Source organism: Diospyros lotus, chromosome 2 (genome assembly GCF_014633365.1).
Source record: "Diospyros lotus cultivar Yz01 chromosome 2, ASM1463336v1, whole genome shotgun sequence".
NCBI classification, from domain to species: domain Eukaryota; kingdom Viridiplantae; phylum Streptophyta; class Magnoliopsida; order Ericales; family Ebenaceae; genus Diospyros; species Diospyros lotus.
In genome coordinates, this window is record NC_068339.1 from 5,763,101 (window position 1) to 5,790,818 (window position 27,718).

Consider the following 27,718-nt stretch of genomic DNA (forward strand, 5'->3'; position numbering starts at 1 on the left):
AGTCATTTTGTCTAAAAATGGAGAAGTAGTAATCAAAATATTATAAAAGATGGACAATTCTAATTATGCATCAAAAATATGTTATTATGATTTAAAAATCTAAATTTTCAAATTCTTTATTATTTACACTCTAATCCTTAAATTTTTACAAAATTACAAAATATGCTAAAAAATCAATTTTCATGAAATTTCACACACAATTCTACTATAATTATCCATATTTCATTTTCAAATATTAAATATAGTGGCTCAAATTCATTGATCAATAAAAATATACAGCATATGCGAAAATATTAATAGAATGACTCAAATCCACTTATATTTGAGCCCTATTCATTATTTTCTATATAATCATTGATTATTATTATGTCTTGTTTATTTTTTTAAAAAGTTAAGTGGAGAATGATAAAAATAATAATTATTTATTTATTTTTTCACAAAATAATAATTACTTTGCTTAGTTTGACGTTTCCTCCCTACCAGTCAGAGTCAATAAAAACGAAGCCAAAATAGATGTGTTTTCATCCCTCTCTGAACTTTGAATCTCCAGATTTGAGAGAGAGCTGAAGAAGCTCATTAATGCGAACCGACTTCTGTGATTGGTCCATCATAGATATCTCCATCATCGTTCTCTGTGGATTATTTGCTCCAGCCAAATCTGGAATCTTTCTTAGTAAAGAAAACGGGAATTCTCTTTAGAGTTTCCTCTAATACTTATACGCGCGCGTCAACGCTATGCCAAAGCATAGACGAGCAAACTCTACAAGTTTACTTGTGAATGATATGGAAGTTCAGAAAATGGAGAGATTCAAGCTAACTCTAAAGATGTTCTTGCTTTTGATGGCGTTTTCGCTTGTTTTGACTTCAAATCCAGCTTCGGCTCACAGAATTGCAGCCAAAGATGTACTCGGCGTACAGCCGCTTTCGCAAATCGCAATCGAGAACACTGTTCTTGCGCTGCGTGATTCTGCTTCCGTTAAGGCTCACCCGTTTGTTCTTGGCCTGGAGGTAATTATGCAATGAATTCTACGTTGTTTGAGATTTTAGGTTCGTTCTGCCTCCGCAATTTTTCGAGCGTGTTTAGTGTACGAACTTTGAGTTAATTACGCCTTGTCATTAGCTTGTTTTCAGTACTTATAAATGTTGCGCTGGTTTTTCTTTGGAGAATTAACAATATGTTCACAAATGTGTTGCGAGAGAGAGAGAGAGAGAGGTTTTTTGCTTATGCTAAATGCTTGGGATTTCGAGTTAGCAAAAGTGTTTGTTTGATTCTTGTCACAGTGATTCCTGTCCAAAAAAAAGAAAAGAAAAGAAGAGGGGGGAGGGGGGGGGGGGGGGGGGGGGGAGTATTAAAAGGTGAGAGCTTACACAATTTCTTTCAGTAGAACCTTGATGGGATAGGGCGATGCCACTAAAAGTGAAAAAATCTTTCCCCAATTGATGAACACTACACAGGGTAATACAGATAAGACCAGCACAAAAAGGAGATGCTCCATTCGTTAAAGAACTGAGGTTTTTATGATTTCTATAACATCATGTTGGCAATTAGTGTAAGTTTACATTTCCTATGTTGTTAAGTTTTGAACTCATAATTTCAGCTTAGCAACTCTTGTCTATGAAACTTGCAGCAGTGATTTTTGAGTTTGTGACGTACCAACTTGATGATGTTTATTTCTTTCTTTACTATTATAGGGTCAGAATTCGGAATGGGTCACTGTGGATCTTGAGTATCCAGAACCATCTGAGAATGATTGGATTGGAGTGTTTTCCCCTGCAAATTTCAAGTAATTTCCATCTTTGGGCCATATAAGTCCCCTTGCTGTTCTAGATACTTGAAAAGTTAAAAGAAAGAAGTAAATTTTATTCATTAAGCCTATGCAATCTGTACTTTTTCTCTTTAATATCACACTCCAATTCTTCTAAGACCATACCCATCCATTGCTAATTGTATGTGCTAGATATCTTGCATCTTCAATTTTAACTAACTGAACAACTGTATTATCTGGCAGCTCATCGACTTGTTACCCAGCAAATGATCCCAAACAACAACTTCCATATATATGCTCTGCCCCTATAAAGGTTTGTGTGCTTTTATATTTTGAGATAAAAATATAAAGTGTATTATTGATTTTAACCTCACTGACCTATTCCATATCATCTAAAATGTTTTTGGCAGTACAAATATGTCAATTTCTCCAATCCTGGTTATATGAAGGCAGGCAAAGCTTCAGTAAAATTCCAGTTGATAAATCAGCGGGCAGATTTTTCCTTTGCATTATTTATAGGCGGTTTGTCAAATGTGTGTTAAAGTAAATCTTTCTACTGTTTTTCTGAACTTCAATGTCTTTTGTATGAATATGTTGTATTTCTCATTGTAGATCCTGGGGTGTCTATCTTCACGCTTATGCTTCTTTCTCACCTTTTACTTCCTAATTTACCTACTCTTAGACAACATTTTACTTTTTTTCATTTGGCACATATATATATATATATATTTGTTTCCAAAAGTGTTTATGCTACTCGCGGACTAATATATGCATTCTTCTTGCAGCCAAAGTTAGTGGCAGTTTCAAATTCTGTTACATTTGCAAATCCTAAAGCACCTCTTTATCCACGCCTTGCCCAGGGGAAGTCCTGGAATGAAGTAAGTTTAGATAAACTGATCTTTTTGTGTATATTATTTCAAGGACATTACTATTGCTTGAGAACCTGCTGACCTGACAGATCTATCAAAGCTAAATTGGCTCTTTATCTACTGACTACTGTACATGTGTCATAATATATGTTCATATTAGTTGGGCTTATCAACTATAGTACATATTGTCATAAAGCATGTTCTTTGAGGTTAAGAGGGAAGTTTTATTGGACTGTTTATAAGACTATCTCTGTTGTATGGGTGAGAATGTTTGATAATATATGTTCATATTGTACATGTGCAAAATATGAACATAATTAAGATGAGAATGTTATATGTAATAAGGTTGGACACTTGGACTGGTATCTACTAAAGATTAAATGCATGAGATGTGATTAAGATAGTTTATGCATATGAGAAAAAGACTAATTGACACACTTACCAGGCGAGTAGATGAAATGGGAAAAGTTTGTAGCAAAAGAGCTAACTGAAGAAAACTTAGTAGAAAACTCTTAAGATATGACATGGGATGTAAAAGCCTTAAAAAAGAGGCAACCATGGATAGAGATGAGTTGAGAGCTAGAACTCATGTAATGAACTCACCTAGTGGGATTGAGGCTTGAGATAACGATAACATCATCTTTAGAATCTTATTGGATTTGTGTGTATACCTTCAGTTGTTGCTGACACCCTTGTAGATTCTTTAAATCTTTAACGACTTAGTCACAACTGCTTTGTTGCCCATGCTAAACATTCTTAAGTTGTGGAACATGTTGGTCCAAGGTTCTATACTATATGTTGGCTGTGCAGATGACAGTAACCTGGACAAGTGGATATAACATAGATGAAGCTATCCCTTTTGTGAAGTGGGGTCTAAAGGGGTATCATCAGAGGCACTCACCAGCTGGCACATTGACATTTGGCAGAAACAGCATGTGTGGTATAATTCTTCTTATGAGCCCATGGCATTTCTATGTACTTCTTGTTTTGTTTAGTACAAGTGCAATATAACATTCTGAATCTGATTGACTATTTATCTACTTGTACATTTAGTTGATCTAATACCTAATTACCAAGTATCAAAAGCCAGCACAGAAACATGTGCTATCAAAATAAATAAATAAATAAAATTGACAGATGCCTAGTTATCTATATCTATTGCTAACATGCAACAACAATACATCATGGTAAATATGCTCTGTTTGCTGACATCTCCATTGTGTTCTGAATGTTTTGATGGCATCTCCATTATGCCCTAACTCAACTTTTTCTAGGTCTCTTTCTTTCTGAATCAGTGCATGTTTCTTTTTCTTATCTCCCCCTGATTGTCTTGCATATTAGTTATTCCCACTGCACGCTAAAGTTATGTGATTCAACTCTTCTTTGATGGAGGCTCTAAAATTATTGATGGAATTTCATATGTGCTTTTAGATTTTTAATAAAGTCCAATCCATGATTTGGGACTGCAATCATGCCTTGTTATTCTCTGTTCACTTTTTTCTTCCTCGTTGATGATATTGAGTCTCATTGTTAATGCTCTGGAATCCTGAACTTTTTTCACATCCGATGTCTTTTTCTGTTCAATTCACCTGTTTGGGTATTTACATACTAGCATTATAAGAATGCTTCATTACCTGCAGGCTCACCTGCACGGACAGTTGGCTGGCGTGACCCTGGTTTCATACACACCAGTTTTCTAAAGGATCTTTGGCCAAACTCCTTGTAACCATCTAAAGAAACATTTTCTCCTTATATGGATATATAATAGCAATTATGCTGTTAACATTGTGATGATAATTCTTTCAGGTACACTTATAAGTTAGGTCATCTATTGCCCAACGGTTCATATGTATGGAGCAAGATGTATTCATTCAAATCATCCCCATATCCAGGCCAGGACTCATTGCAGCGTGTCATAATTTTTGGTGACATGGGAAAGGTAGTAGTGGCTGTTTTTGGTTCAGAAAAGATAGCTATAACTTTTCACCAGACTACCAATTAGGGCCAAGAGCTTTATATCACTTAGTGATGGCTTAGTTCTCATGAGAAAGACATGCAGTAATGTGGGGAATATTCTATGCATATTAAACAAACGCAACACCAAGTCGTAATGGCTAGGGTCCAGTTAACATGGGTTTAGCTCACCATTCCATGCATATTGCGTAATTAAAATACGCTCATGTTGTATTTTTGTTACATTTCCAATTATTTTGTATGCGAAAAGGATTGAGGTCAATAGCACCACAATGTGAGTGGCACTGTCAAGAGCAAACAAACTGTTAAATCTTTGCTTTATTTATGGGATATACCATAGGCTATAAAGATAATCATGTTATGTTGTCAATGGGTGGTAGGGTGAGCTTGGAGTTCACGATCTTGTCAGCCCTTTTGAACAAATGGCTATACCAGCAATTAAAAATCCATCATTCCCGTCAGCAATGGTCCTTTTACTAGCAACTGTACAAATTGAATGGATGTGTTTTTCTCACAGTAATAATCCATTCCTTGTGTCCTCAGGCAGAGCGCGACGGTTCAAATGAGTATAGCAATTATCAACCAGGGTCGCTTAATACTACAGACCAACTCATCAACGACCTAAAGAACATTGATATAGTTTTCCATATAGGAGATATAACATACGCAAATGGATACATCTCACAGTGGGACCAATTCACAGCACAGGTGGAGCCCATTGCATCAACTGTACCATATATGATTGCTAGGTATGTGCATGTTGCTTTTAGTTAAATGTTTATAAATTAACATGATATCTTTGGAGACTGTAGAAACATCTTTGTCTCAATTGGTCCTGCAGTGGGAATCATGAGCGTGATTGGCCTGGCACAGGATCATTTTATGACACTACAGATTCAGGTGGGGAATGTGGTGTGCTAGCTGAGACCATGTTCTATGTTCCAGCAGAGAACAGAGCTAAGTTCTGGTGATATATTAGTTCTTCTCAAGTATCATAGAATGGATTTTCGAGAGAGAATTATTAACTTTTCAGCCAATATTCGGCAATGTTTCTTCTATGTTGCACTGCTGTTCAATTTTTCCAATATAATGTTCAGAATTTGTCTTCCCTAAAGCTGTCTAATATTGGATGAACAGGTACTCAACCGATTACGGAATGTTTCACTTCTGCATAGCAGATTCAGAACATGACTGGAGGGAGGGTTCTGAACAGTACAGGTTCATTGAGCATTGCCTTGCCTCAGCAGACAGGCAAAAACAGCCATGGCTGATCTTTGCCGCTCACCGGGTTCTTGGGTATTCTTCTAACAAATGGTATGGCTTGGAGGGCTCATTTGAAGAGCCCATGGGAAGGGAAAGCTTGCAGAGGCTTTGGCAGAAGTACAAGGTGGACATTGCCTTTTACGGTCACGTCCATAATTACGAAAGATCTTGCCCTATTTACCAGGTAATGCTTATTTTTCTTGTTTTTATTGTATGCTGCTTATTCACGTGGATAATTTTTTTTTTTTTTTTTGCATCCAAATGAAAAGTGCGACTTTAAGAGTCAATCTACAAATAGAATTATATATTCATATATATATTAGTACATGCTTAATTAAAATATAGTGCTTAAATGAAAATAAAATAAATATATATATGTGGCATCTTATTTTTTTCTTAATATAACACATTGAGAGGATCATCTTAATAAAAAATATAAATAAAATTTAAATATCAAGTATGTGAAAAACTTATAAGTTGGAGGTAACCCCTACACAATTAGGCCTCCACTCTATTTACATTTATGATAACATTAAAGTTGAATTGTCGTCACCTAAAAAAAAAAAAATAGTAGTCATACTATCATTATATTGAATTGTCATTGGCCTTAATTTCATGTGTTTTTGGTGTGGTATAGAACCGATGCGTGAACGAAGAAAGATCCCACTTCTCCGGCACCGTGAACGGGACCATTCACGTCGTCGTCGGCGGAGGAGGAAGCCAGCTGTCGGAGTTCAGCCAGGTTAACACCAGCTGGAGCCTCTACAGAGACTACGACTTCGGGTTTGTGAAATTGACAGCATTCAACCACTCGTCTCTTCTGTTTGAGTACAAGAAAAGCAGCGATGGCAAGGTTTATGATTCCTTCACCATCTCAAGAGACTACAGAGATGTCCTCGCCTGCGTGCATGATGGCTGTGAAGCAACCACTTTGGCATCATGAACTCATATATGTACGTTTCTCAGAGGAAGCCCTCTCTGTTGTCTTTCTTTACAAAAATAGCTTCCTGTAGTTGCTGTTTTGTTGTAACCTATAGCTGCAAAATAAAAGTTACCGTGAAATAATAATAATAACAATAAAGAAAAAAAATCCTTGCAGCACATGTATTTTTTTTTATTTTTAATTTCTATTAAAATAGTTTCATCTTTGTCCCAAGTGGCAATCCAATGAAAGTGAACGAGATCTTGAATTCAAGTGTTTTTGACTTTATCACCCGTCAAATTTAAGTGGGGCTTTATAGGCAAAGGTCCTATTGTCTCCTGGGATGGCATTGAAGGTGCTCGTTCTAACATACAATGAGCCTTTAACACTGGTTTGACCCGTTTCCAAATTTACGAAATAAGAAAAAAGAAAAACCACTTCATATAAGCCATAAAATGATCCAATGCGAGCCTTAATATACAGAACAGAGCATACAATGTATCAGTTTCAAGATTGCCATAACTGTTCAACAAAAACCAAGAGATAAGAAGCCTTATCTTCTTATAAACACAAAGATAACAAGCCCTATTTTGCAAGTATTATAACACCGATACCAAATTACCAATAAATACAAAAGAATAGCCAGTGAAAAGAGGTGCTCCATAAAGGAGAAACCGCATTTGCATTCCATCTGCTGCTGCTAAAACGTATCCTATGATGAGTCTCCAACAGCGAGAACTAATGGCCAAACTTATGCGTCACAACCAGCTGCAGAATCAGCGCCATGGAGCTCAGATGCAGGCCATGTAAACTCTCTATTGGCCTTTGACTGTTCTTACGAATTCATGCCAAGGGCAGTGCAGTTTGTCAGGATGGCCAACCTAGAAAAAGTCTTGTTGAAGTGCTCGTCAACCAACCATCTCCATGTCATTAACTCCACTGTCATCTTCACTTGATGAGCTAATGGACGAGAGGAGATGTTCTATTCTTAAGGGAGAATGTCGAACTGTGTACTGGAACATAACCTTGAAAACACATATCACAACCAACTAAATTAGTTCCGGTAGGCTTCTACATGAATGTAAAAGTAACAGGGACGGAGATCAATTTCATCCTGAAAATGTTCTTCTTCTGTTGGAGAAAAAGAAACTGAGAAGAGTGGCATTTTCACTCACAGAGAAAGAATCAGAGAGAAATGGAATCACACAGAATTTCTGCCTTTTCTGCCTTATTTGACACAAATTTTTCATTTTTGACGAGCAAGAATATCTACTCAAAAAATTGCCGGGGGGGACATTGTAGGATTTGAACCTAATCCTCTATATAAATCATTCCTTAAAAATCTCAACAGATATGTAACTTCTATCTTGACACAGTTACTGCTATATGGAATCAGCTAAATTGGGTTGAGAATTTACATTTGTTAACTAACCTTTGAGTAACTATCAGCAAAAGCACGTGCACGGTTAGCCTTGCCAATGTACTGCAGATCAGCTTTCTCTAGTTTCCCATCAACAAAATTCAACCCCCCATCACTAACAGCAAAGCGTAGGAGATTCTCTGGTCGCAGCCCGGACTGAAATGGAAGACCATCATGCAGTTCAAATATGTCTGATAAAGGAACAATTTTGCAATAAAGATAAGAAACCTTAAAAAGTGGGGAGCCCCCTACCCAAGGGGGGGGAAAAAAAAAGTCCTTAAACATAGCTAAGGCACGGAAAAGCAATCAAAAGGGAAAAATGGACCACAAAAGGAATGAAAAGGAAAAAGATGTAATTCTCAATCTTCTCCACCTTACTTTCCTCATGATGAACAAAGGGGGCTCTTCTAAGACGGTCTTCCATAAATGTCCACATGAAACTGGGATTAAGCACCCCTTTCACCTTTTCAAACCTTACCAGTCAACTCTAGAATGAAAGAGCTAAACTTGGAACAAGGATTTCCAAACAGTGTGGCATAAGAAACTCTAAAGAAAAAGGCCCCATATATCTTCCAAGCTGTGAGGCTCACACAAAGCTTGTCCCGTGGTAAGGAAAACATAATCTAGGAATGTGGATAAATTATCATTCAATTCTAAAGAACTCATTTGTCTGAATCTTCACTGCTTGTTAAGGAAACACACAAAGCTCCAGCAGTAACCTCACCTTACTCTAGTCATTCTACTTTTTCTTCACTTTTTTCTGCTCTTCCATTTTATACTCCATTCAAAATTGTATAATAATTCCACAGCCAAGTAAATCACTTGGTGTGCTATGCATTTAAAGTTTACAAGGACCTTACCTTTTGCATGAACTCCATGTCTAAACAGCCAAATATGACAGGTGGGTCATCTGAAGTTGTCAGTTTCCCATTATATTGTAGCTCCAGAACCACCTGATTATGAAATATAATGAAATGTAAATTAGAGAGTTGTATCATTCTCAAAAACACAAAAATTATATAACTCTATTATATAATTATTGGTCCCTCCCAAACACCCCCCCCCCCCCCCCCAAAAAAAAAAAAAAAAAAGAGCCTGAAAATGAAGTAACTTCCACAAGAAAAAAGAATCCTTTCAAAATATTATCTTGTCAAAGAAAATACTGTCAGAATCTATCCAGAAAATTGTTAGAATCTGTCCATGGAAATGCAGGATATTAAAAACGAAATGATCTTATTTACTAAGAGTACCTACTAAAAGAGAAGCTAACATGGCCAAACAAGGCAGAACAGATAGTTAACTGAATAAGCACCTAAATTTTCATGCAGGACTTTGCATCCGTCAATATTTGCAGAATAGTTTTTTGACCAACTCTCTCAATCATTCTCTATTTTCAACAAGTAAAATGCTTGAAAGATCACCAAATCTGTGAATATGATTTAATTAGTCAATTCCATCTTCCACCTATATCACTGTCTCAGGACAGGAGAGAGCTCATAGTGCAATTTATGTAACTTGACTAAGCTCTTGCTATCGTATATAATATTCTACAGACCACCAAAAACATGGAACAGCTAGCTTAATCTGATTACAAATTTAGTCTTACTGAATGGTAATATCAATGCCCAATAGTGAAACACTAAAGATGCCATAGCATAAGCAGAAAATGATATTCAATGATAACAGTCTAAGGGGATTATAATTCCTGACTAGCAAAGGGAGTTGGGGTGAAGGAACAAATACTACAATGGAAATGAACCTTCTGCAAATTAAGAAAAAAAATTCAAACCGTTAAAGTGAGGCCAGGAGGCATCTGACTCAGAAGCTGCTTTAAGGCTGTGTAAAGGAGAGATTTAGTTATGGAATGGAATGTAATGAAATGAACTATAAATGGGTGGAATGGAAATGAAGGAAGTGGAATGAAAGATTTTTTCTCTTTGTTTGGAAGAGGATAGGATGAAAAGTAATGGAATTGAATGGAAAAAATGGATAGATGAGTCTATTTCCATCCAATCTCCTCCAATTTGGCAGAGATAAAAAATACTTATTTGGAGGAGATTGGATGGAACAGGGTTCCACTCTTTCCATTCCATTACTAATAGGCCTACCAAACAAAGAAAATTCCTTTCCATCAAATTCCATTACTTTACACCATCCCCAACACACCCTAAGAGTATGCCAAGCTCATGAAGGTGTCTTTTCAAGTTTTGCAGCTCACTTCCTAATTAAAAACAGAATGCAAAAGCAGCACAAATTTGAAGTATAAAGCAATGGAAATTTTGTGTGCAATATGGATATTCAATCAATTAGATGACATAATCAAATAAAAGCAAGGATATGTATGGCATGAGAAATCGAAGTACCTGTTGTTGACTTGGAATCTGTCCTTTACTGTCTGTATCAATAACATATTGACTACATTTCTCATCCTTCCATACTAATGCCAATGGTGTATTACCTGCTTGATAATGGGCATGCCTACAGAAGATATAATGCAAGCAACATAAGTAAGAAACCAATAAATTTGAGCTAAAGAAGTACAAAACAAGATGCTAAGGACTTGTTTGGTTGGGCTTTCATTCTCAGTTTCTGCTTTCAAAATTTTGGAAATGAAAACAGAAAATGATGTTTGTTTGTTTTTTTTTTTTTTTGGTTCCATTTTTAAAAATTAAAATTAAAAAAAATTGACAACTTAGTAAAAAAAAATGAAAACACTATTTTAGTGTTTACACAATTTTTCTTTTCTTTCCGTCACTACAAATCTCTCTCCTTCACATAAATGGTGACCTGTCCACCCCCTCCATCCAGCAAACTTACTTGTGACCCATTTCCAGCACTCTTGGCAAACTCACCAGCCACCCTTCCCTGGTGAAGTCTTCCTCTTATCTCTCTATTTCTCTCCTCATTTCTTCTTTTTTTCTTCTATCCTTTTATTCTTTTTTTTCTCTAGTGACTCCAAGAGCAGTTGGGAATCAGGGAAGTCTAGCAACTCCCGCCGACAATGGAGAGAAGGAAGAAGAAAGAAGAAAAATAAAATAAAATCAATAGCAAAACTGAAAACAAAACAAAGTTGTCAAATAACATTTTTTTTTAACTAAAAATAAAATTGTGCATAAAAAATTAAAAAAAAAAACTTAAAATTGAAATCTTTGTCAAACAATCCCTAATATTGTAAGTTTTAAGTGGGTAATGGTAGGACAAACAGAACAGTGTTGAATATTTGAATGAATATCACATCTGAGCACCAAAGGCACAATATGTCTTAGCAAGCAGGGACTAATGGCCTTGAGTTACTAATTCTAGAAAAGCACAAATTGCTCACTCCCTAAATTTGGTAGATAGACCATCCCACTCCTGCCCATAACCATTTCGGAAATAAAGATGGCCATTCAATGTTGCTAGGTGAACTAGTTTTACCAAATAATTTATAACTTAAAAAAAAAAAAAAAGAAGCAACAATTAGAAGCCTTAATCCCACTATAGGGGTAATAAAGATTTCATTTCTGTTTGATTCAATTATCTTTATATTTTTTACCAACATTTCTAGTTACATTCACATAAATAGCAGGGGTACCATAAAAATGTCATGTCCTGATCCACACAGCAGAAGATGAACTTAAGCACTTTCTTTCTTTCTTTTTTTTTTGGAAAAAAAAAAAAAAACTAATTACTGTGGGGAAGTATTCAAACTTTCCTTGAATTTCCTTATTAGGAGGACAAACTTAAGTTTGTTGCTTCCACATGACATCCAACAAAGAATATTGTTTGATTTTCCCGTCCTCGGATACAGCTTAATATCAGGGGTAGGCTGATTCAAAAGTATTTAAGGCTGCTAAATTTAATGTAAAAGCAACAAAAGAGTATCATGTTCTTATGGATATCCTTGAAGGGTGTAGTGAATTGAAGTAATAGTAATTCATTTTTGATACATACACATGAGCATAAAACTAGAAGCTCAAAGGTATTGGAACCTGGTTACCTAATTGCAAGAACCAAGCCAACCTAACCAAGGTGGGATCTTACATAACACCAATTACAGCTTAGTGTACATCTAATACCACCCAATCAGGGTCATGGTATATCCATGAGACCCACATAAATACAGTAATTGACAGACACAAGTTGGAATTCTCTATAAGCTAAAACCAAGAACATAACACATATTTAAGATGATAAAATTACTCCGGCAATATTTTTGCAAAGATAATTTCAACCAATGCTGTTATGAGAACATCCAGAACCAAAGAAACATGGAAATAAACATGCTTACTTATTGTAAAACAATAGTCCATCCTTGATGTAAAGTACTGCTCCCGTATAAGCAGTGTGTAGACCTGCTTGATCACAGTTGCATATGGGAACAAGACCAAACCTATATTTATGGTAAAATGAAGGAGGCTCACAAGCCCCTGACTCGACAAGCTTGCTACTCAACCAAAAGAATCTGAACTCTGCAGTGCATTCATAGAGAGAGTATCCAGCCCAGCAAACAAGGTCGATCACATAGTAAGTTTGATCCAGCTGTAAGTCATCCACAAATCATGTTACTGACATTATAGATGAACAGCAAACAACTCCAACTCATATTCACATATCAAAACAAAATTGCTGATACTATCAAGACAATTTTTGTATTACCTCGTGAAATATACAATCAAGTATACAATATGATTGGGCAGAACAAGAGTTTCCTTTGGTCTTGGCACCGCTGGGTAGAGCAGATGGAAACCGGTGCAATAGTGAACCATTACGAAGTCTGCTAACTGTTGTTCCATTAGAAGAAACAACAAAGCACCGTTTCCCTGCTGGTCTAGCAAAGACATACCTACAGAAACCAATTCACTATTTTAAATTCTTTACCACATCTACATTGAAAAGAAAGAAGGCCAAATTTAAAACATGACCATTACAAATATGAATCGTGTAAAGTGATAAGAGAAGCATGTTAAACATTATATTGTCCAATATAAAAGGATCACCAAATAATAATAGTAGTATTATCATAGTTTAGTAACTAGGTTGAACAATTAAAAAAATCCTAATAATTACAGATTTTTTTTTTTTTTTTTTTTTTTTGGGGGGGGGGGGGGGGGTGGAGAGATGACGATGCATTGAGCAGCAAATTATCTTATCCGAACTCTTCTTTCCCTTATGTATTATGTGCCACCAATATGACAAAGGGAAGGTATATAAATTGTATCCAACACTTGCACCCAAATTGGACACTTTGAGTACTCTAATTTTTATGAAATTTGAAAAAAGAAAATTCATATTTCATAATAAGGAAAAATTTTAAATATCTCATATGGATAAAAGATAGAACTCTCATTTTTCATCCAAATTCAAATTAATTTGAGGTGAATCTCCAAATAATAACATCAATTTGTTTGAAATATTATATAGTACACATTATTTTTGAACTTCATAGATTTTTCCTCCAAGTTCCATTTTTTAATATATATCACAACATCCTAGTATCCTACTATTATAGAAACACTTCAACTTTAGGACAAATACCCAAACTTGATAGTTAATACTCGTATTCGACCTCATGAAAAACCACAATAATCAATTGTTACTAGCTGAGTACTGACTTAACTTCAAATGGCCTTGATAATGGAAAAGTATAAGTTATATGCCCTTATGCTATCTTGTCTTTTTGTGGGAGTATAGGCATATATAAAGACATTCAGTTTTATTAGGACATAATAATAGGAGGAGAAGATTTTGAAATAGAACAACTTAGTTGGCCCAATGGCCTTTATTTGGGTTTCTGGGGTTGATGAAGTGAAAGGTGTCACTTTGGCTCTTACAGCTAGCAATTCATTACCAGCCATGTATACTAATAACTAATAAGGCAATTCATCAGGGCCATTAACCCTAATAAACGAGGGTAACATCAAAGTTAACTTCATGGAGAATCAGTAGTTAGGTGAGCAACATTCTGAAATTCCATAGGAAACACTAATTTTTTTCTGAATTTCCACACAGTTTACATAAAAGGCATGGCAAAAAAATACCAAATAATCCCTAAAAATAAATCTTCATCATCAAAATTTCCAAAGGTTTCTTGTTATTTTATCCACAAAACCATAATATAAAACTTTTAACCCTAAATATCCAACCTTCAGGACTAATGAACTCTTTGTATATATACCCAAGAATTCCAATAATGATGGCAATGAAAGTGAAAACATTAACAACATATTTTCATCGAATACCTTACCTTCATCAACCACACTATGGAAAGGCTTTAGGGCCAGGTCATCATCACCTTTGATTGACCCCATCAATATCCTCTTTCTATGGAAGGGTGGAAGCTTGGGTTGAAGACCCAGGTGAAGACATACTGTTGGAACGCAACTACATAAACAAGTTGTTCTTTTATCAAGTTCAAGACCTTGATCCGACATTCCCACTACAAACACCTAATAATATGAGTTCTTACTGTTAACCTATTAATCAAAGTGAATAGTCATTTAGCAAGTGTTTATGGTTTATATCTTGACACTCAGTAATGGACTAGGTAAAACAATAGCCTTTATGAGGTTGAAGTTATTAGGAACTATCTGGTGTTTTGCCCAAAGACCTACCTCGTTCAGCAAGCTATTGATCTGCCCGATGATGATAATAAAAGGCCTATTTGTTCCTCCATTGTCTAGAGAGTTTTAGAATTTAAATATCAACTTTCAAATTTTTAAGTCTCTTCACAAGCAAGAAGAAGATTCTAAAACCAGAAATCCGTAACGCTGTTTTGGTACACAGTATGAAATCCATATGCAGTTTGAATGGATGGTCTATTCATTTTGTTCCCTTTTTCTGAGTCCATCAAAGAAGTAATAATCTAACTTCAATTCATTGTCTTCTTTTCTTATCTTCGTTCTTTCCATTTCTTTTCCCCAAAAAATTCATGTTAAAGTGGCGTACAAACTTAACTTTCTCAACTCAACTATCTGTTCGATGATAATTCCTTTAGATACAAAGACGTAATATGGTTCTATTCAAAAACTTCGAAGAAGAAAAACCTTGGCTGACCATGATTACTCGAAATAAAGACCATCCTCATTGTGCAAACCAGCTTGTCATTCTCACAAAGGGAACTTGTGATTGTATATAACACTTGAATGGATCGTTAATATCTAGCTCGAAATACGCATGAATCGATAATTAGTATCTGATAATTAGACCAGCAGAGAAAGATAATTAAGATAAAAACAAGAACAGACCAATCTTGACTTAATCGATCGGGAACGTCGATCATCCACTCCGGAAGCATGAGCTGTCTGGCGAACCATCGCCGAGCTTCGACTCCCCTAATCTTCGCCGCCTGCCGAACATCAAGATCACCGGTCTCGTGCTCGGTCTCCGGCTCCGACTCCGGCACCTGTTCGGTGACGAGTTCTAGGTCTAGGGACTGTTGCTGCCCGGAGCCCTCGGTCTGGAGCGAGAGAACAGTGGAGGCTAAACAGCGCGCTTGGCGCTGAGCGTCTTGGCGGTTCTGCTGCTGGCGGAGCAGAGAGAGGTCACGGCGCTTCTGCTGGTCGGAGATCGCCGGACGTTTGAACGGACGGCGGATTTCGTGGGGCGCCATTACATAATAGTTTCGTTTCACTTTACCCAAGGACCTCGTTGGGGCTGTTTGGCTCACCGATTTTTTTTACAGCTTTTAATCTATTTAGCTTTCAAGATAAAAGTTAGATAGTGTTTAAACTAATATTGTGTTTGGGTAAATATACTTTTAAGCTATAAATTAATATTTATGTGTTTGGTTTGAATGAGCGGATAAGCTATTAAAATTTGACAAAAAGACTAAAATAGACATAATGTTGAATGATGTAAAATTTTATTATATATGTGAACAAATTATACATAATTATTAAAAATATATTAATACAACATTATTATATATATTATATATAATAATAATATATATTATTTATGTTATATATATACATATATATATGTACGCTGCACACAGAAGAATAGCGGCGAAGCAAGGAGGCGACCTACAAGGCGACGGCAACGGCGGATCTGGAGGAGAAGGAAGATCGGGAAGCTGCAGCCGAGATGGGCTATGGAGACGACGGTAATGGAGGAGGGTTGTTCGACGGCGCTGAGCGGCGGATCTGGAACCAACTGCTGTGATGGCGCGACCCACCAACACGAGGCTGCTTGCGGCGGCTCAACTGGACGACGGGGGCAACGCAGTAATGGCGGAGGGGCGACGGCGACAGCGCTGTAATGGCGAAGGGGCGATGGCGGCAACACAGTAATGGCAGACCTTCTGGCGAAGATAGGAGAAGATGACGAGAGAAGGAGCTTCGGGGAAGAAGATGCAACGGTAACAGAGGGCAAAATGGTATTTGTCTTGGTCAACTCTCTAGCTTTTTTTCCCAAAGCTGGGGGGCACCAGCTTCTGGCCAACGCTGTTAAAACAGCTGATAAGCTATACAGCGTTAAAGCTATTAATGCTTACCAAACACTTCATCATAGAAAGCTGTATAGCTTTAAAGCTGCATATGCAACTTGTACGCTGTCAAACTGCTAAGCCAAACAGCCTCGAAACGGTGAAGCACTGTTTCGAAATTTTGAAGGCTAGAGAGTCCAAGGTGATCTAAATTAGGGTTGCAATCGAGCCGAACCGACTTATCGAAGGTAATCTAAATTAGGGTTGTAATCTAATTGGGTTGACGCATCGAAAGTGTTCTAAATTAAGGTTGCAATTGAGCTAACTTAGCAAATCTAAGCTCAAACTCGAGTTTGGTTAAGATAGTCCGAGCTCGAGCTTGGCTTGTCAATTCGATTAACAAGCAATTGACAAGTCGAGCTCAGGCTCGCCACCATATAAATATGTGTATTTTGGTCATACCTTAGAGCAAGAGAGGCCAGCAAATAAGGAGGATGCAATGACGAGAGCAAATGATGTAGTGGCAATTAGCGATGGTGGCAACAAGAGCGATGATGGTGGTCAGGGGTGAAAGGAGAGGTGGCGATCAGAACGGCAAGAGATGTGAGGCAGTGAAAGAGATGGAGGATGTAGCAACGATAGACGGTGAGACAGGTCAACGACGAAAGCAATGGACACTCTGGGTTAGCAACGACTGCGATGTCTCTTTCTAACTACTCTAAACCTTCATGCATCAGCAATGCAACCCCTATTTATTTATTCCAACTCTTGTAATTTTAACTATTTTTCACGTATATCCCTTTTTTTAAAGTATTTTTTATTCTATATATTTTTTAAATATAATGATAATCAAGAACAATTATTATAACATCAAGGTATTTAAGAAAAAAAATTAATTAAATGAGAAACATGCATATAAATAGTAAATTATAATATATAGTTTGATTAATTTATTCATTTTGATTAATCAATTAATTTTTGTGACCTTAACAAGCATTAAACATATTTTTTCGATAATACATTTATTATAATAAATTTAATTACAAATAAACAGTTATACTTAAAAAAAATAATATAATAAAAATGTATAGTCCAAAAAATAATGTATAGTGTTGGTGTGTTTTGCAACATGTAATATATAAAATAAAAAAATTATTCTATATATTACTCAAAATATGTACAAATTTTCATATCTCTTAAATAATTACTGTATTTTCATGATAATATTATTTATATATATATTTATGTAATATTACATAATTCATAACAATCTTATTTAAAATTATTAATAATTTTAATCACCATCATGAATTATTATTATTTTTTTGTTGAACTATTATTTATTTTAGATAAATTTATTATAAATTTGACAATGCCATGCTATACTAGTTTATAAATTTTGTTTGTTAGATAAATATTTGATATGTGCATTTAATTATATCTATAATAATTAATTTTTTTAAATTTAATATAATATTAGTCAAGTAAATTATATATTATTCGAGTGAGTGGAATATACAGTTATTCGAATAAGTCTTTTTGATACTCGAGTAAATTATAATTTTACTCGATTAATATTTATTCTTAATCAATTAATGATACATGTATAGAGAGTTGTCATTTTAATCAAAATTTCCTACTCGGTTAAATATTATAATTACTGAACTAATGTATCACTTAGTTGATTAACTATTTGGTTATTTAACTAATATTATTCTATTATATATTTGAGTAAAATAAATATATATAATCGATTAATCTCTTAAGGTAACGTTTGTTAAAATGAGTAATATAATGAAATATTAAGATAAAGTCATAATATTTTTCAAACAAATATATGGAATGACCAATATAAAGCTGTGAAGTATTATAATATTTCTATAAGATTATTTGTTAAGATTTTATAATTCATTGAGAATTGTATTTTTTATTTTCATATGTTTGTGTTAAATGTATATGATAAATACCGAGATAAAGTTTTTTTTACCAGAATATTCCTATTACTAAATTCATTCAAAATTGTATGTGTATCAATAACAAAATTATGATTAAAATAATATTTTATTATTAATGTGAATTGTCAAGAATGAACAAATTTAAAATTAATATTTTATTTTCTAAATCAATGTTCAAAAATAGATTTTAAAAGTATAAATAATTATTGATAAAATTATAATAATTCTACTTAGATAATTAAAAATGGTCAAAACACAAAATTAAAAAAAAAAAAGACTAGCGAATGTAGGAAGATTGAAGAAGAAAAAGAAGAAAAATAAATAAGAAGATATGGAAAGTCGAAGGAAAGGGAAGATATAGCTCCAATCAACTCTAAATTTTAATTTATATTCATTTTGAACATTGTAAATTTCAAAGCTTGAATGAAACCATGTTTTAAAGATATAGAGCAGGAGAAATGAGGGGAAGATTGTGCCTAGACACCATTCCAGCGTCTTTGTTCATCCTTATTTGCCAATGACATAATATTATTTTTCGACAGTCGTGTGATTTTGATGCCTGGGGATTGAGTCGATTGACAATGGCAGCAAGTACTATGACAAGTTCTACAAATGCCAATATGAAGAAATTGGTGAATGGTGAAAAGTTTGGTGGCGAGAAATAATATAAACATGTGAAAATAAATGAGCAAGGGTTTTATACAATGGCCCGTTTGTTGTAGCTTAATTAAATAAATTATAGCTTATAGCTTTTTAGATTGTAGCTTCTAAAACTTAGAATAAGTTGTGAACCTGTTTGTTGCAGCTTCTTAGAAGTTGTAGTTAAATAGTTGTAGTGTTTGATATCATAAGCAGTAAAATAACTTATTTTTGTATAATTATCCATAATACCCTTAATAATTATAGAATGATAATTTAAAAATTAATTAGTGTATATATATAAGTTTTAAGTATTATAAAAAAATTAATTAGAGTATAGAGAGAGATGAAGATGGTGAGAGAGAAGAAGAGATCTGAAAATGGAGATGGCGGTGGAGAAGAAAAATCCATGATTGCGTAGACAATAGAATAATTATTTGTTAAAAATAAGGGCAAAATTGTCACAAAAATGTAATTATTTAAACAGAAGTTGTAAAAGTTGGGGTATCTCAGCTTTGAAAAAGCCAACTTCTACTCCTTCTAAAAGCTAGTAGAAGCTATAAGTTATAATTCCATAAGTTGAAACAAATACTACATCCCAACTTTTTTGAAGCTATAAGCTAAAAGTTACAACTTTTAAGCTGCAACAAACGGGCCCAATGACATATGGGTAATTTGAGTTTATATGTAAAATGTCAGATAAATTTATTTGAGAGGGAGATCAAATAAATTTATATATAAAAAAATAAAATAAGAGTCATGTAAGGATTTTTTCGGATATTATCAGATAAGTTTAATAAATATGTTAGAAAGTTAAAAGTCCGAAATGTTTTCCATTTCTTTTTTTTTTTAGTCCCATAAGCGGTTAACAAATACTATCTAAATGTTTAAGTCTTACTTGATTAAAAAAAAAGGTTAAATATAATATTTGTTAGTTATTACTTAATTAAATATTTATTTATTTTATTAAAATGATAATTATTCTATTAAATTCATATATTAATTGAGTAATTTTTAAGTGATAACATATATTATTATCAACATATTTTATTAATGATATTATTATAATAAAATAAAGATTGATAAATTTATATTAAATCATATTTTTATAAAATTATGAATAAATTTATTAATATATTTATAAATAAATATATTTACAAGTTATTTATGATTCAATAATTGAATCTGCTCAAATGACCCAATTTGCGAGTCTATAATTAAATTTATTTGGGAGCCTCTATTCGAGAAAGCTCAAAACTATAATTGATATCAACCTTGCTAGAAACGACGTCGTTAGGTATTATTAGGTAATTGCGATTTGGCCCCTTGCACGGGGAACAGAATTCAATTCACCGTGACGAGGTCTTGAATTTCTACTTTTCAACCGGAAGCGAAATGAACCGAAGGGAGCTTCAGAATCTCGAACTCTCGAATTCCTAAACTACCGATTGAGAGCCAGAGCTTGCAGTGCAGAACAGAAAGCTTCCTTTCTGCCGCTGTTTCTGAAGGTAGCGTCATGGAGCATCACCAACAAACGCTGTGGGGGCATCTGCCCTTGCTCGTGAGGGCCAACTCGAAGGAGTCGGTTGAGCACATTCTTCAGGCCCTTTGGAGGACCCGCAAGACGGGCCTCGACGGCGCCGACCGCGAAATCATCCGAGCAATGCTCCAGCTCGACAACGACTCCGACCTCGATCCTGTTTGTAATCCCTCTTTTATTCTTTCTCGCATTTTTGTCTAGTCAATCAGTAGATGAACTCGCTGTTGCACGTAATTGGCATGTTATTGTTGGTCATTTAGTTTACTTGATCGGTGACTACCATCTGTTTGTAAGAATGGCCCTGGTTGGGAATGCCGGTGGATTTTTGCTAGGATATTTGAACACCACAGGTTCTCACTCGAAAATGCTAGCTGGAGGTGAGTTTTGGATTTAAGGGGCAAAGTCATATTACGTCTTCCCAGTGATATTGGGTCGTGACAAAATTTTCTCTTTTAATTTCCTGATGTCCTCGGGGTTGTGGTATTATGTAAGATAGGAACTTAAGTCGAAGAGCACATACCCACGCTAGTTTTGGGAGAGGGAGCTCAGAAGAGCAAGTCCAGTGAGTACATTCTTCAAGCAACCTGGACTCATTTTGAAATAATGATAGTGGCAGCATCCAGATGCTGCAACTTGGAACTCTGTCAACTGCACTTTCATAATCATCCACCTTCTATCTGTTGCCTGTGAATATAGCTGTGATGAATTATAGGGAAAAATCGGAGTTGAATGAATTCAGCAGCCTTATGGTTGAAATTTTGTTCCTACTCATTATGTAACAGTAAATTGGGAGGCTACGCTTATTGGTCCATAATACCAATTATCCAGCTAATTCAATTGGCAAAATGACAGGGTTCAATTGAGTTTTGGCTGTTCTCAGATGCGAGCTGATTACATAAAATCCCTGAGAGCAGTGAAAAGAAGAAACGGAAAAAGGTCTATTGGTAACAGAAATTATACGGAGCTTTATTGTTGAGACACAAGATATGATAATGAGATATAATGGCCCATGTGAAAGAAAAAGAGGTAGGAAGATTATAGAAAATACGGTGGGAAACCCCTAGACATGACATGGGGATATAATCATTACTGAAAATATGGTCATGGATAGAAATGATTGATAGAGCTAGATTTTGTGTAACCAGCCCCAACTTGTGGAATGTGGAATCAAGGCTTATGGTTACAATGACGACAACGACTAGCTTTCAAAGTCCCAACTGAATATTTTTAGTTTATCATTACAAATGCTGTAATTCATTTAATTGATAGCCTCTAGGTTCAACTCAAATTCACTGTGATTGGGGAGAACGTAATCACTACTTGCACCTGTTATCACCTTACAACTTTACAAGGGACTACCTCATATTAACACACAGCCATGTTCCTTTTTTGGGGGGGGTGGGGTGGGGGGGGCAATTTATAGGCTTTTATATCTGTTATAACTAAAGAAGTTAAGGCTAAATTGAAAAAAAAGGTAACTGCAAATCTTGGCTTGGTTTTAGGGCTTTACACCTTCTCACAATTGATTCACGGAAAGGTGCAGAAAATGTCCCCCACAGTTGATTAGTGGGACTTTTTGGAAAAATGATCAGTACAATTATTTTTATGTATTGACTACATTTGTGGAAGGTGAGCCTTTCTATAAATGGTAAGGTCACTACTTTGTGAATGACTGGAAAGTCATGTGTTCGAGTTGTGAAAATGGTCTCTTTACAAATAAGGTTAGAGCTGCATACAGAAAATGACCTTCCCTCGACTCTTGCAAAGTGCAGAGCTTCATGCATTGGGGACACTTTTTTATTAACATAGGTTTGTGCAAGAAAAGTGTAGTGAAATTTAAATGAGAAATTATGTGTTAGGAAAAAGACTCATTTAGTATAGAAGAGTTCCAGCTCTATCGAACAAGTGAATTGTGGCCAGTTGATTTACAATTTTACATGATCTCTCTTAAGAAAGGTTGTAACTTGTAAGGCATTGGCATTGAGTTTTCTTGCATAAATGATGACTCAAATGAAATTGGCGAACCTAGTGTCACTTCGTTTAATATTAAAATGGAAGCAAGCATGCTAGTATTTGAGTCCAATACACTCAAGTATATGTCCAGGTTTTGTGAGAGCAATAACATAAATTAATGGGTGGTGTACCCAAAGCAATTGTGTTTTAAATGAGATCCAATCATTCACGTATTTAGTATCTTGTAGCACAAGCAATGCATATTGCAGAGTTTGGGTTTTGCACCTTCTCCTTACACAAAATGCAGACAAGCAGAAAGGCATTCTCGAAGCTTTCAAGCTATATCAATGTGATGATACAACTCAACTTGATATATCTAAATATAATTTGCTTATCCTCTTTGCAGCTTTTGGTGTGCCTTCGCATGCTAATCCGCAGGTGTGTATATGAGAATATCAATAAGGAAGACATTCAGAAATTGTTTCCCAGTGAGGTCCTTCCTGAATTACAGAGATTATTGACACTTCTGCTGCAAAAGTTCCAAAGGGAATGGCAAGAAGATGTACAGAAGGACCAGGTTTGATATTCCATTATGATATGGGTGATCACATTTATCTACCTGTAGGATTTAAGGGTCTATTTTTTTGATTTTTTTATAAATTATGTTTAGGTAACCTTACCTCGCTTAAAGGCTATGACATGGAAGGTGGAAAACCAAGAGACAGAGTTGACAGATCCTGTTGCAGTTATCAACTTGAAGGTATCTAAATGATTAGTTGAACTTGGAGGCATGAAATGCTTGGCACTAGTCCACTTCATGTGAACCTATTTCAAAATGATATTAAATCATTGGCAGAAGTAAGATGTAAGATGACATGCAAAATAGATTGACATTAATAATTCGGTACCTTGTGCAGCTTCAAAATGATGGAGAGTCCAACGCTGTAGACATGGATGTGAAATTTCAGTTGTCTAAAGATACCCTGGATACCATGTTGAAGTCAATGTACTGTATAAGAGACCAGTTATCTGATAATGTAAGTGTTATTCTAGAGAACTTATTTTTCTTCATGGCACTATGCCATTGAGTTTGGCAGGTTCTTGTCGAAATTGCATCTCTTCACTGTTTGTTTTCTGAAATGCATTATGACTTACCTTTCCAGGTTGAAACATCAAACAGAAATGCATAAAAGGAGACAGATATGGTTTGAGATTAGATCATGCCGTACTCGAAATGTATGTCCTGTCTCTATCTTCTGCTTCAGGTTTCCTTTAATCCAATGTGGATGCTTCATTGTGGACAAATTTGGGTGTTTGTTGTCTCTGTTTGGTTATCAGACTAGAGATCCAACAACTCCTGGTCAATCAAGCTTTTTGCTGCTCATGTAGGTGGTAGATGGATTAATGACATAACTGAGTGCATTAAATCTTAGACATCTGGTGAAATACAGCATCTAGGCTGAGCCCTTTCAATCTAGAACTGCTTTGGATAAATTTTTTATGGCAATAGCAGCATAGCTACACAAGGTATTATTTGCACAAAGATGCGATGAATCTCTGAGACGTTAGAGATAGGGCTCATGGAAGATAAAATGAGAAAAAATCAGTCGTGATGGTTTGGATGCATGCAATGAAAATCAGCAGGTGCCATAGTTAGGAGAATTGACTGTATCCATATTCAGGGCAGTGTTAGAATTCATGAAAGGCCAAAAGTGACTTCAGTTGGGACTTGAAATTTTATAGAAATACATGATATATTGTGTTTTATCCAAAATTATGCACCTTTAAGCTTTAACAGCCTGTGTATTTTCTGGAACTAGTTATATTTGTACACTTATAAAGCCTTTTTGTATTCCTTTGTTACAACAAGGGTGCCATCAGTGTTAGAACATGGAATTAGATTATTTGTTCCCTTCCTCTTCCGCTGTTTTCTTTCGAAAACTTGTTTTTCTAAGGTTATTTATCCTCATTAATATAAGTAGTGATATTTCGTCAAACCACTAGCATTTTGTTAAAACATTCAGAATTGCTATCACTTAGTTGTAGGTGTCTATTTTGCCATGTTGAGCCAACAAAACCCCTCTTTGTCCCCAATTCTAAATGCATTCTGTTCCCGCCGGAATGGAAAATGAAAGTTAAGAGGATGCTTTTATTGTTCTTGGGGATCTTGAACCTCTGCATTTTGATTTGAACTTGGTTGGCATGTAGTTATTGAGATTAATATATTTGTTTTGCTTGGCATCCCAATTTCATTGAAAGGGACCCTTTGACATTAAATATCAGCATTTTTCCATTAAAATAGAATAAGGGAATTGTATAAGTACATTGAATTTCTTTGTAATTGGTGTTTATGTGGCTTTTGTATCTTCTCTTAATCCATGGGCATCAGACAGAGTGCTATCAGTAAATGGGATAACATATCTTATGCTCATTCCAGATCAGTTTCTATACAATGGGATCCTAATTTTGGGAAATTCTATTTGTAGCCAATTTTTTTCCTCTTTGCAGCCAGTAGAAATTCACTTTTCCCCTTCTACTCTTTGCAACTACGTTAATAACTCTTTGCAGTTAATATTTTTCAAAAATATCCTTTTTTTTTCACACAGCCACAATCATCCCTGAAACACATCCTCAAACCCCAACAACTCGAATCACCGGCCGGTGTTTGTGACGAAGACGAGCTTCATAAGAGGTGGAAGACTGCAAAATCAGAGGTAGGCTGCGTGGGTGTGGGCCGCCTCTGCAAAATCAGAGGTGGCATTGCGGCTGCCGCCGACTACCACCATCACGGCTGCAGTCACCCTTGAAGGCCCCGAACCCCTCAAGGGCAGTCGCCACCGGCGGGTATGACCGCTTCCCCAGCGATCTCTGACCACTTCCCCGGCCATCTCTGATTCTCCAATTGTGTGTGTATGTGTGTGTGTGTGTGTTTATGCGTATATATCTGTGCCTGTGTATGTATATGTGTGTGTGTGTGTTTATGCGTATATATCTGTGCCTGTGTATGTATATATGTGTGTGTTTGTGTATGCGTTTGGATGCATCACCATTATTCTTCTACTCCATGGCTGTATTTCCATTCATTTTTTGTCTTCGCCATATCGTATCTGGTGTTTTTGATTGTATCTGGTGTTCTTGGCTGCATCGTCTCTGACGTGAATAGACAGTTGCATATGGCGGCTGGCGGGCAGTTCATTGAGGGAGAAAGTGGCTGCAATAGTGAGGGTAAAATTGGGTTTTTAAACGAGGGTATTTCAGATATATTGAAAGGTGGGTGTGGTGAGCAAAATAGGTGGCTGCAAGTAGAATTTTCCCCTAATTTTTCCTTACTTTTCAAGCTAAATGTTCAGTTTTGTGCCCGTCCATGCAGATTGAGATCGAATTTCTTGAACTCGGTCCCTGTTGTTGACTCATGGAAGAAAACCGGGCCAACTCAAATCAGCACCATATTTGATCTGTTCATCATCGTATTAGAGCTGAAAATGGGTATTCTTCTGTCTCCTCCTTGCTATAGCTTGTCACCGGCAACATATGTAGTTCAATAGCAGGGCATAACAACTGGTATAAGGCTCCGTTGCTGTGCTTCTGATTCTATGAGAAATTCTTGTTCTTTTCAGAATTGCTTGAAAATGTGCCTTAATTTTAATTTCGCGATCATTATCATTACATTGGTGAAACTAAATGTTAAGAGTAGTCATTTTGACACATACTTCTTATTCCCTGTCACTTCCTTCCTTTGTTCCGTCTATTGCGCCTGGCCTTGTGGGTTCTCAGTTCTTATTTGATATCACTGTGGTACATTAAGTTTTTACTTTTATTTCTATACAAGATATAATGTTTGGTAATTGAGTACAGGATTGTGTTGTACCTATTAATATTAAAACTAAAATAATAAATATTGATTTCACCATAAGCTCCTTTGATGTTTAAATATCTTTTGGAAAGGTCAATCTCGTCCAAATAGAATTTGCATGGGAAACGAAACGGGTCCAATCTCTCTAGTCAATTTCACACTAATAATATGTACAAATTTCCTGAAAACATCATTTTCTGTTGGTAAGTCAAACATGTGGTAAAACCGAAGAAACTTCAAGTTGCCGTTATCTTTGTTTTGTTTATTTTTTATTATTTTATAATTGTCTTATGGCTTGAAATGCTGATGGTTACTGAATACATCTCTCGGCTTATTCAATCTATCTAGTACTATTAATAGAATATAGTTTACCAAACGGTTTCCTACATTCGTTCACATTCATAATTATTAAAGTTGTGCTGATCCTCCTCCACTCAGTCCAGATGCTGGATTCGTGAGTTGAACCGTTAGTTTAAAAATTTATATATAAATATAACGATGTTATTGTTCACGTTATGGGAATATGTTATTGGTAATTTTTATTTTTAAAAATATTAAAGTAAAAATAATGCGTAAATTAATAATTAAAAGTCTTAACATGTACAGAATGTAAATATAACTTTTAAATAAAAATCGTACATTAGATCATCATTATCAATTGCATCTTTTCATAATCAAATTATGAGAAATGGTACAATGTTGATAATTTTAATCAACTTCTAAAAATTAAGTTAACAATACAAATTCATGAAAAAGAAAAGTTAAGGTAGGTGACAAGAGTTTATGCTGCATATATAAATACGTTCTAACATTACCCACTAACAAGATAATGTTAATATTAAGTTCTAATATCATTTTTGTATAGAAAATTTTATGAGATTGTAACAAATAAAAATAAGAGCCATATTACTTTGTTCGGGGACTCACTGAATAGGGGGTTAAAAATATCAAAATGTTATATGCTCAAAATACAAATTTATAAGGGATGCCACTACATTTGCCTATTTCCTCTCTTCCTTTTCATGGTCGCGATGCGATCGTCGATCGCTGCTTGACTTGCCAACTTGTCGTCATCGCCTTACTGCCATCATCTCGTCGCCTCTCTGATCATTGTTGTATCCTCCTACGGCTGGCAAGGCGACGAGGCAAAAATAGTA

The 27,718-nt window shown here is 35.3% G+C and overlaps 3 protein-coding genes across 9 annotated transcripts; 2 read left to right on the plus strand and 1 right to left on the minus strand.

Annotated features, from left to right (window-relative positions):
* Nucleotides 1-511: 511 nt before the first annotated feature.
* On the plus strand, nt 512-7,067 carry LOC127794541 (probable inactive purple acid phosphatase 27). The gene is made up of 12 exons (XM_052325718.1): nt 512-1,008; nt 1,693-1,784; nt 2,010-2,079; nt 2,177-2,299; nt 2,552-2,644; nt 3,446-3,575; nt 4,276-4,357; nt 4,442-4,574; nt 5,153-5,358; nt 5,451-5,576; nt 5,747-6,056; nt 6,510-7,067. The coding sequence occupies exons 1-12, from the start codon at nt 736-738 to the stop codon at nt 6,813-6,815; spliced, it is 1,944 nt and encodes a 647-aa protein (XP_052181678.1). The 5' UTR covers nt 512-735; the 3' UTR covers nt 6,816-7,067.
* Nucleotides 7,068-7,160: 93 nt separating this feature from the next.
* Nucleotides 7,161-15,865, minus strand: LOC127794542 (uncharacterized). Of its 2 annotated transcripts, none has more exons than XR_008021697.1 (7): nt 15,441-15,865; nt 12,853-13,039; nt 12,485-12,735; nt 10,578-10,692; nt 9,075-9,167; nt 8,227-8,405; nt 7,161-7,819 (listed from the first exon to the last, which is right to left on the minus strand). XR_008021697.1 is itself a non-coding variant. In XM_052325719.1 (7 exons), exons 1-7 carry the CDS (start codon nt 15,803-15,805, stop codon nt 7,703-7,705), a joined length of 1,272 nt encoding a protein of 423 aa, XP_052181679.1. In that variant the 5' UTR covers nt 15,806-15,865; the 3' UTR covers nt 7,161-7,702. The 2 variants fall into 2 exon arrangements, 1 of the variants encoding a protein (XP_052181679.1); XM_052325719.1 differs by having other exon boundaries at nt 8,227-8,370.
* A 4,711-nt stretch (nt 15,866-20,576) lies between these two features.
* Nucleotides 20,577-26,527, plus strand: LOC127793817 (uncharacterized). 6 transcript variants are annotated; one of them, XR_008021494.1, is made up of 7 exons: nt 20,577-20,914; nt 23,115-23,285; nt 23,379-23,468; nt 23,626-23,745; nt 23,872-23,944; nt 25,315-25,978; nt 26,079-26,527. XR_008021494.1 is itself a non-coding variant. In XM_052324558.1 (6 exons), exons 1-5 carry the CDS (start codon nt 20,732-20,734, stop codon nt 23,896-23,898), a joined length of 591 nt encoding a protein of 196 aa, XP_052180518.1. In that variant the 5' UTR covers nt 20,577-20,731; the 3' UTR covers nt 23,899-23,944; nt 25,315-26,527. The 6 variants fall into 6 exon arrangements, 3 of the variants coding, with proteins under 3 accessions (XP_052180518.1, XP_052180519.1, XP_052180517.1); XR_008021495.1 differs by having other exon boundaries at nt 25,315-25,552; nt 25,872-26,526; XR_008021496.1 differs by having other exon boundaries at nt 25,872-25,978; nt 26,079-26,525.
* Nucleotides 26,528-27,718: the final 1,191 nt, after the last annotated feature.

Excerpts from the sequence above, each read along its gene's own strand:
- LOC127794541 (XM_052325718.1), top strand. The coding sequence starts at position 736 with ATGCCAAAGCATAGACGAGCAAACTCTACAAGTTTACTTGTGAATGAT. Across the intron at positions 5,359-5,450 it reads GTACCATATATGATTGCTAG|TGGGAATCATGAGCGTGATT; the intron begins GTATGTGCATGT and ends TTGGTCCTGCAG. Across the intron at positions 6,057-6,509 it reads GATCTTGCCCTATTTACCAG|AACCGATGCGTGAACGAAGA; the intron begins GTAATGCTTATT and ends GGTGTGGTATAG.
- LOC127794542 (XM_052325719.1), bottom strand. The coding sequence starts at position 15,805 with ATGGCGCCCCACGAAATCCGCCGTCCGTTCAAACGTCCGGCGATCTCC. Across the intron at positions 13,040-15,440 it reads GATCGATTAAGTCAAGATTG|GTATGTCTTTGCTAGACCAG; the intron begins GTCTGTTCTTGT and ends TGGTTTCTGTAG. Across the intron at positions 12,736-12,852 it reads TTGATTGTATATTTCACGAG|CTGGATCAAACTTACTATGT; the intron begins GTAATACAAAAA and ends GATGACTTACAG.
- LOC127793817 (XM_052324558.1), top strand. The coding sequence starts at position 20,732 with ATGGAGCATCACCAACAAACGCTGTGGGGGCATCTGCCCTTGCTCGTG. Across the intron at positions 23,286-23,378 it reads AAGATGTACAGAAGGACCAG|GTAACCTTACCTCGCTTAAA; the intron begins GTTTGATATTCC and ends AATTATGTTTAG. Across the intron at positions 23,469-23,625 it reads TTGCAGTTATCAACTTGAAG|CTTCAAAATGATGGAGAGTC; the intron begins GTATCTAAATGA and ends TACCTTGTGCAG.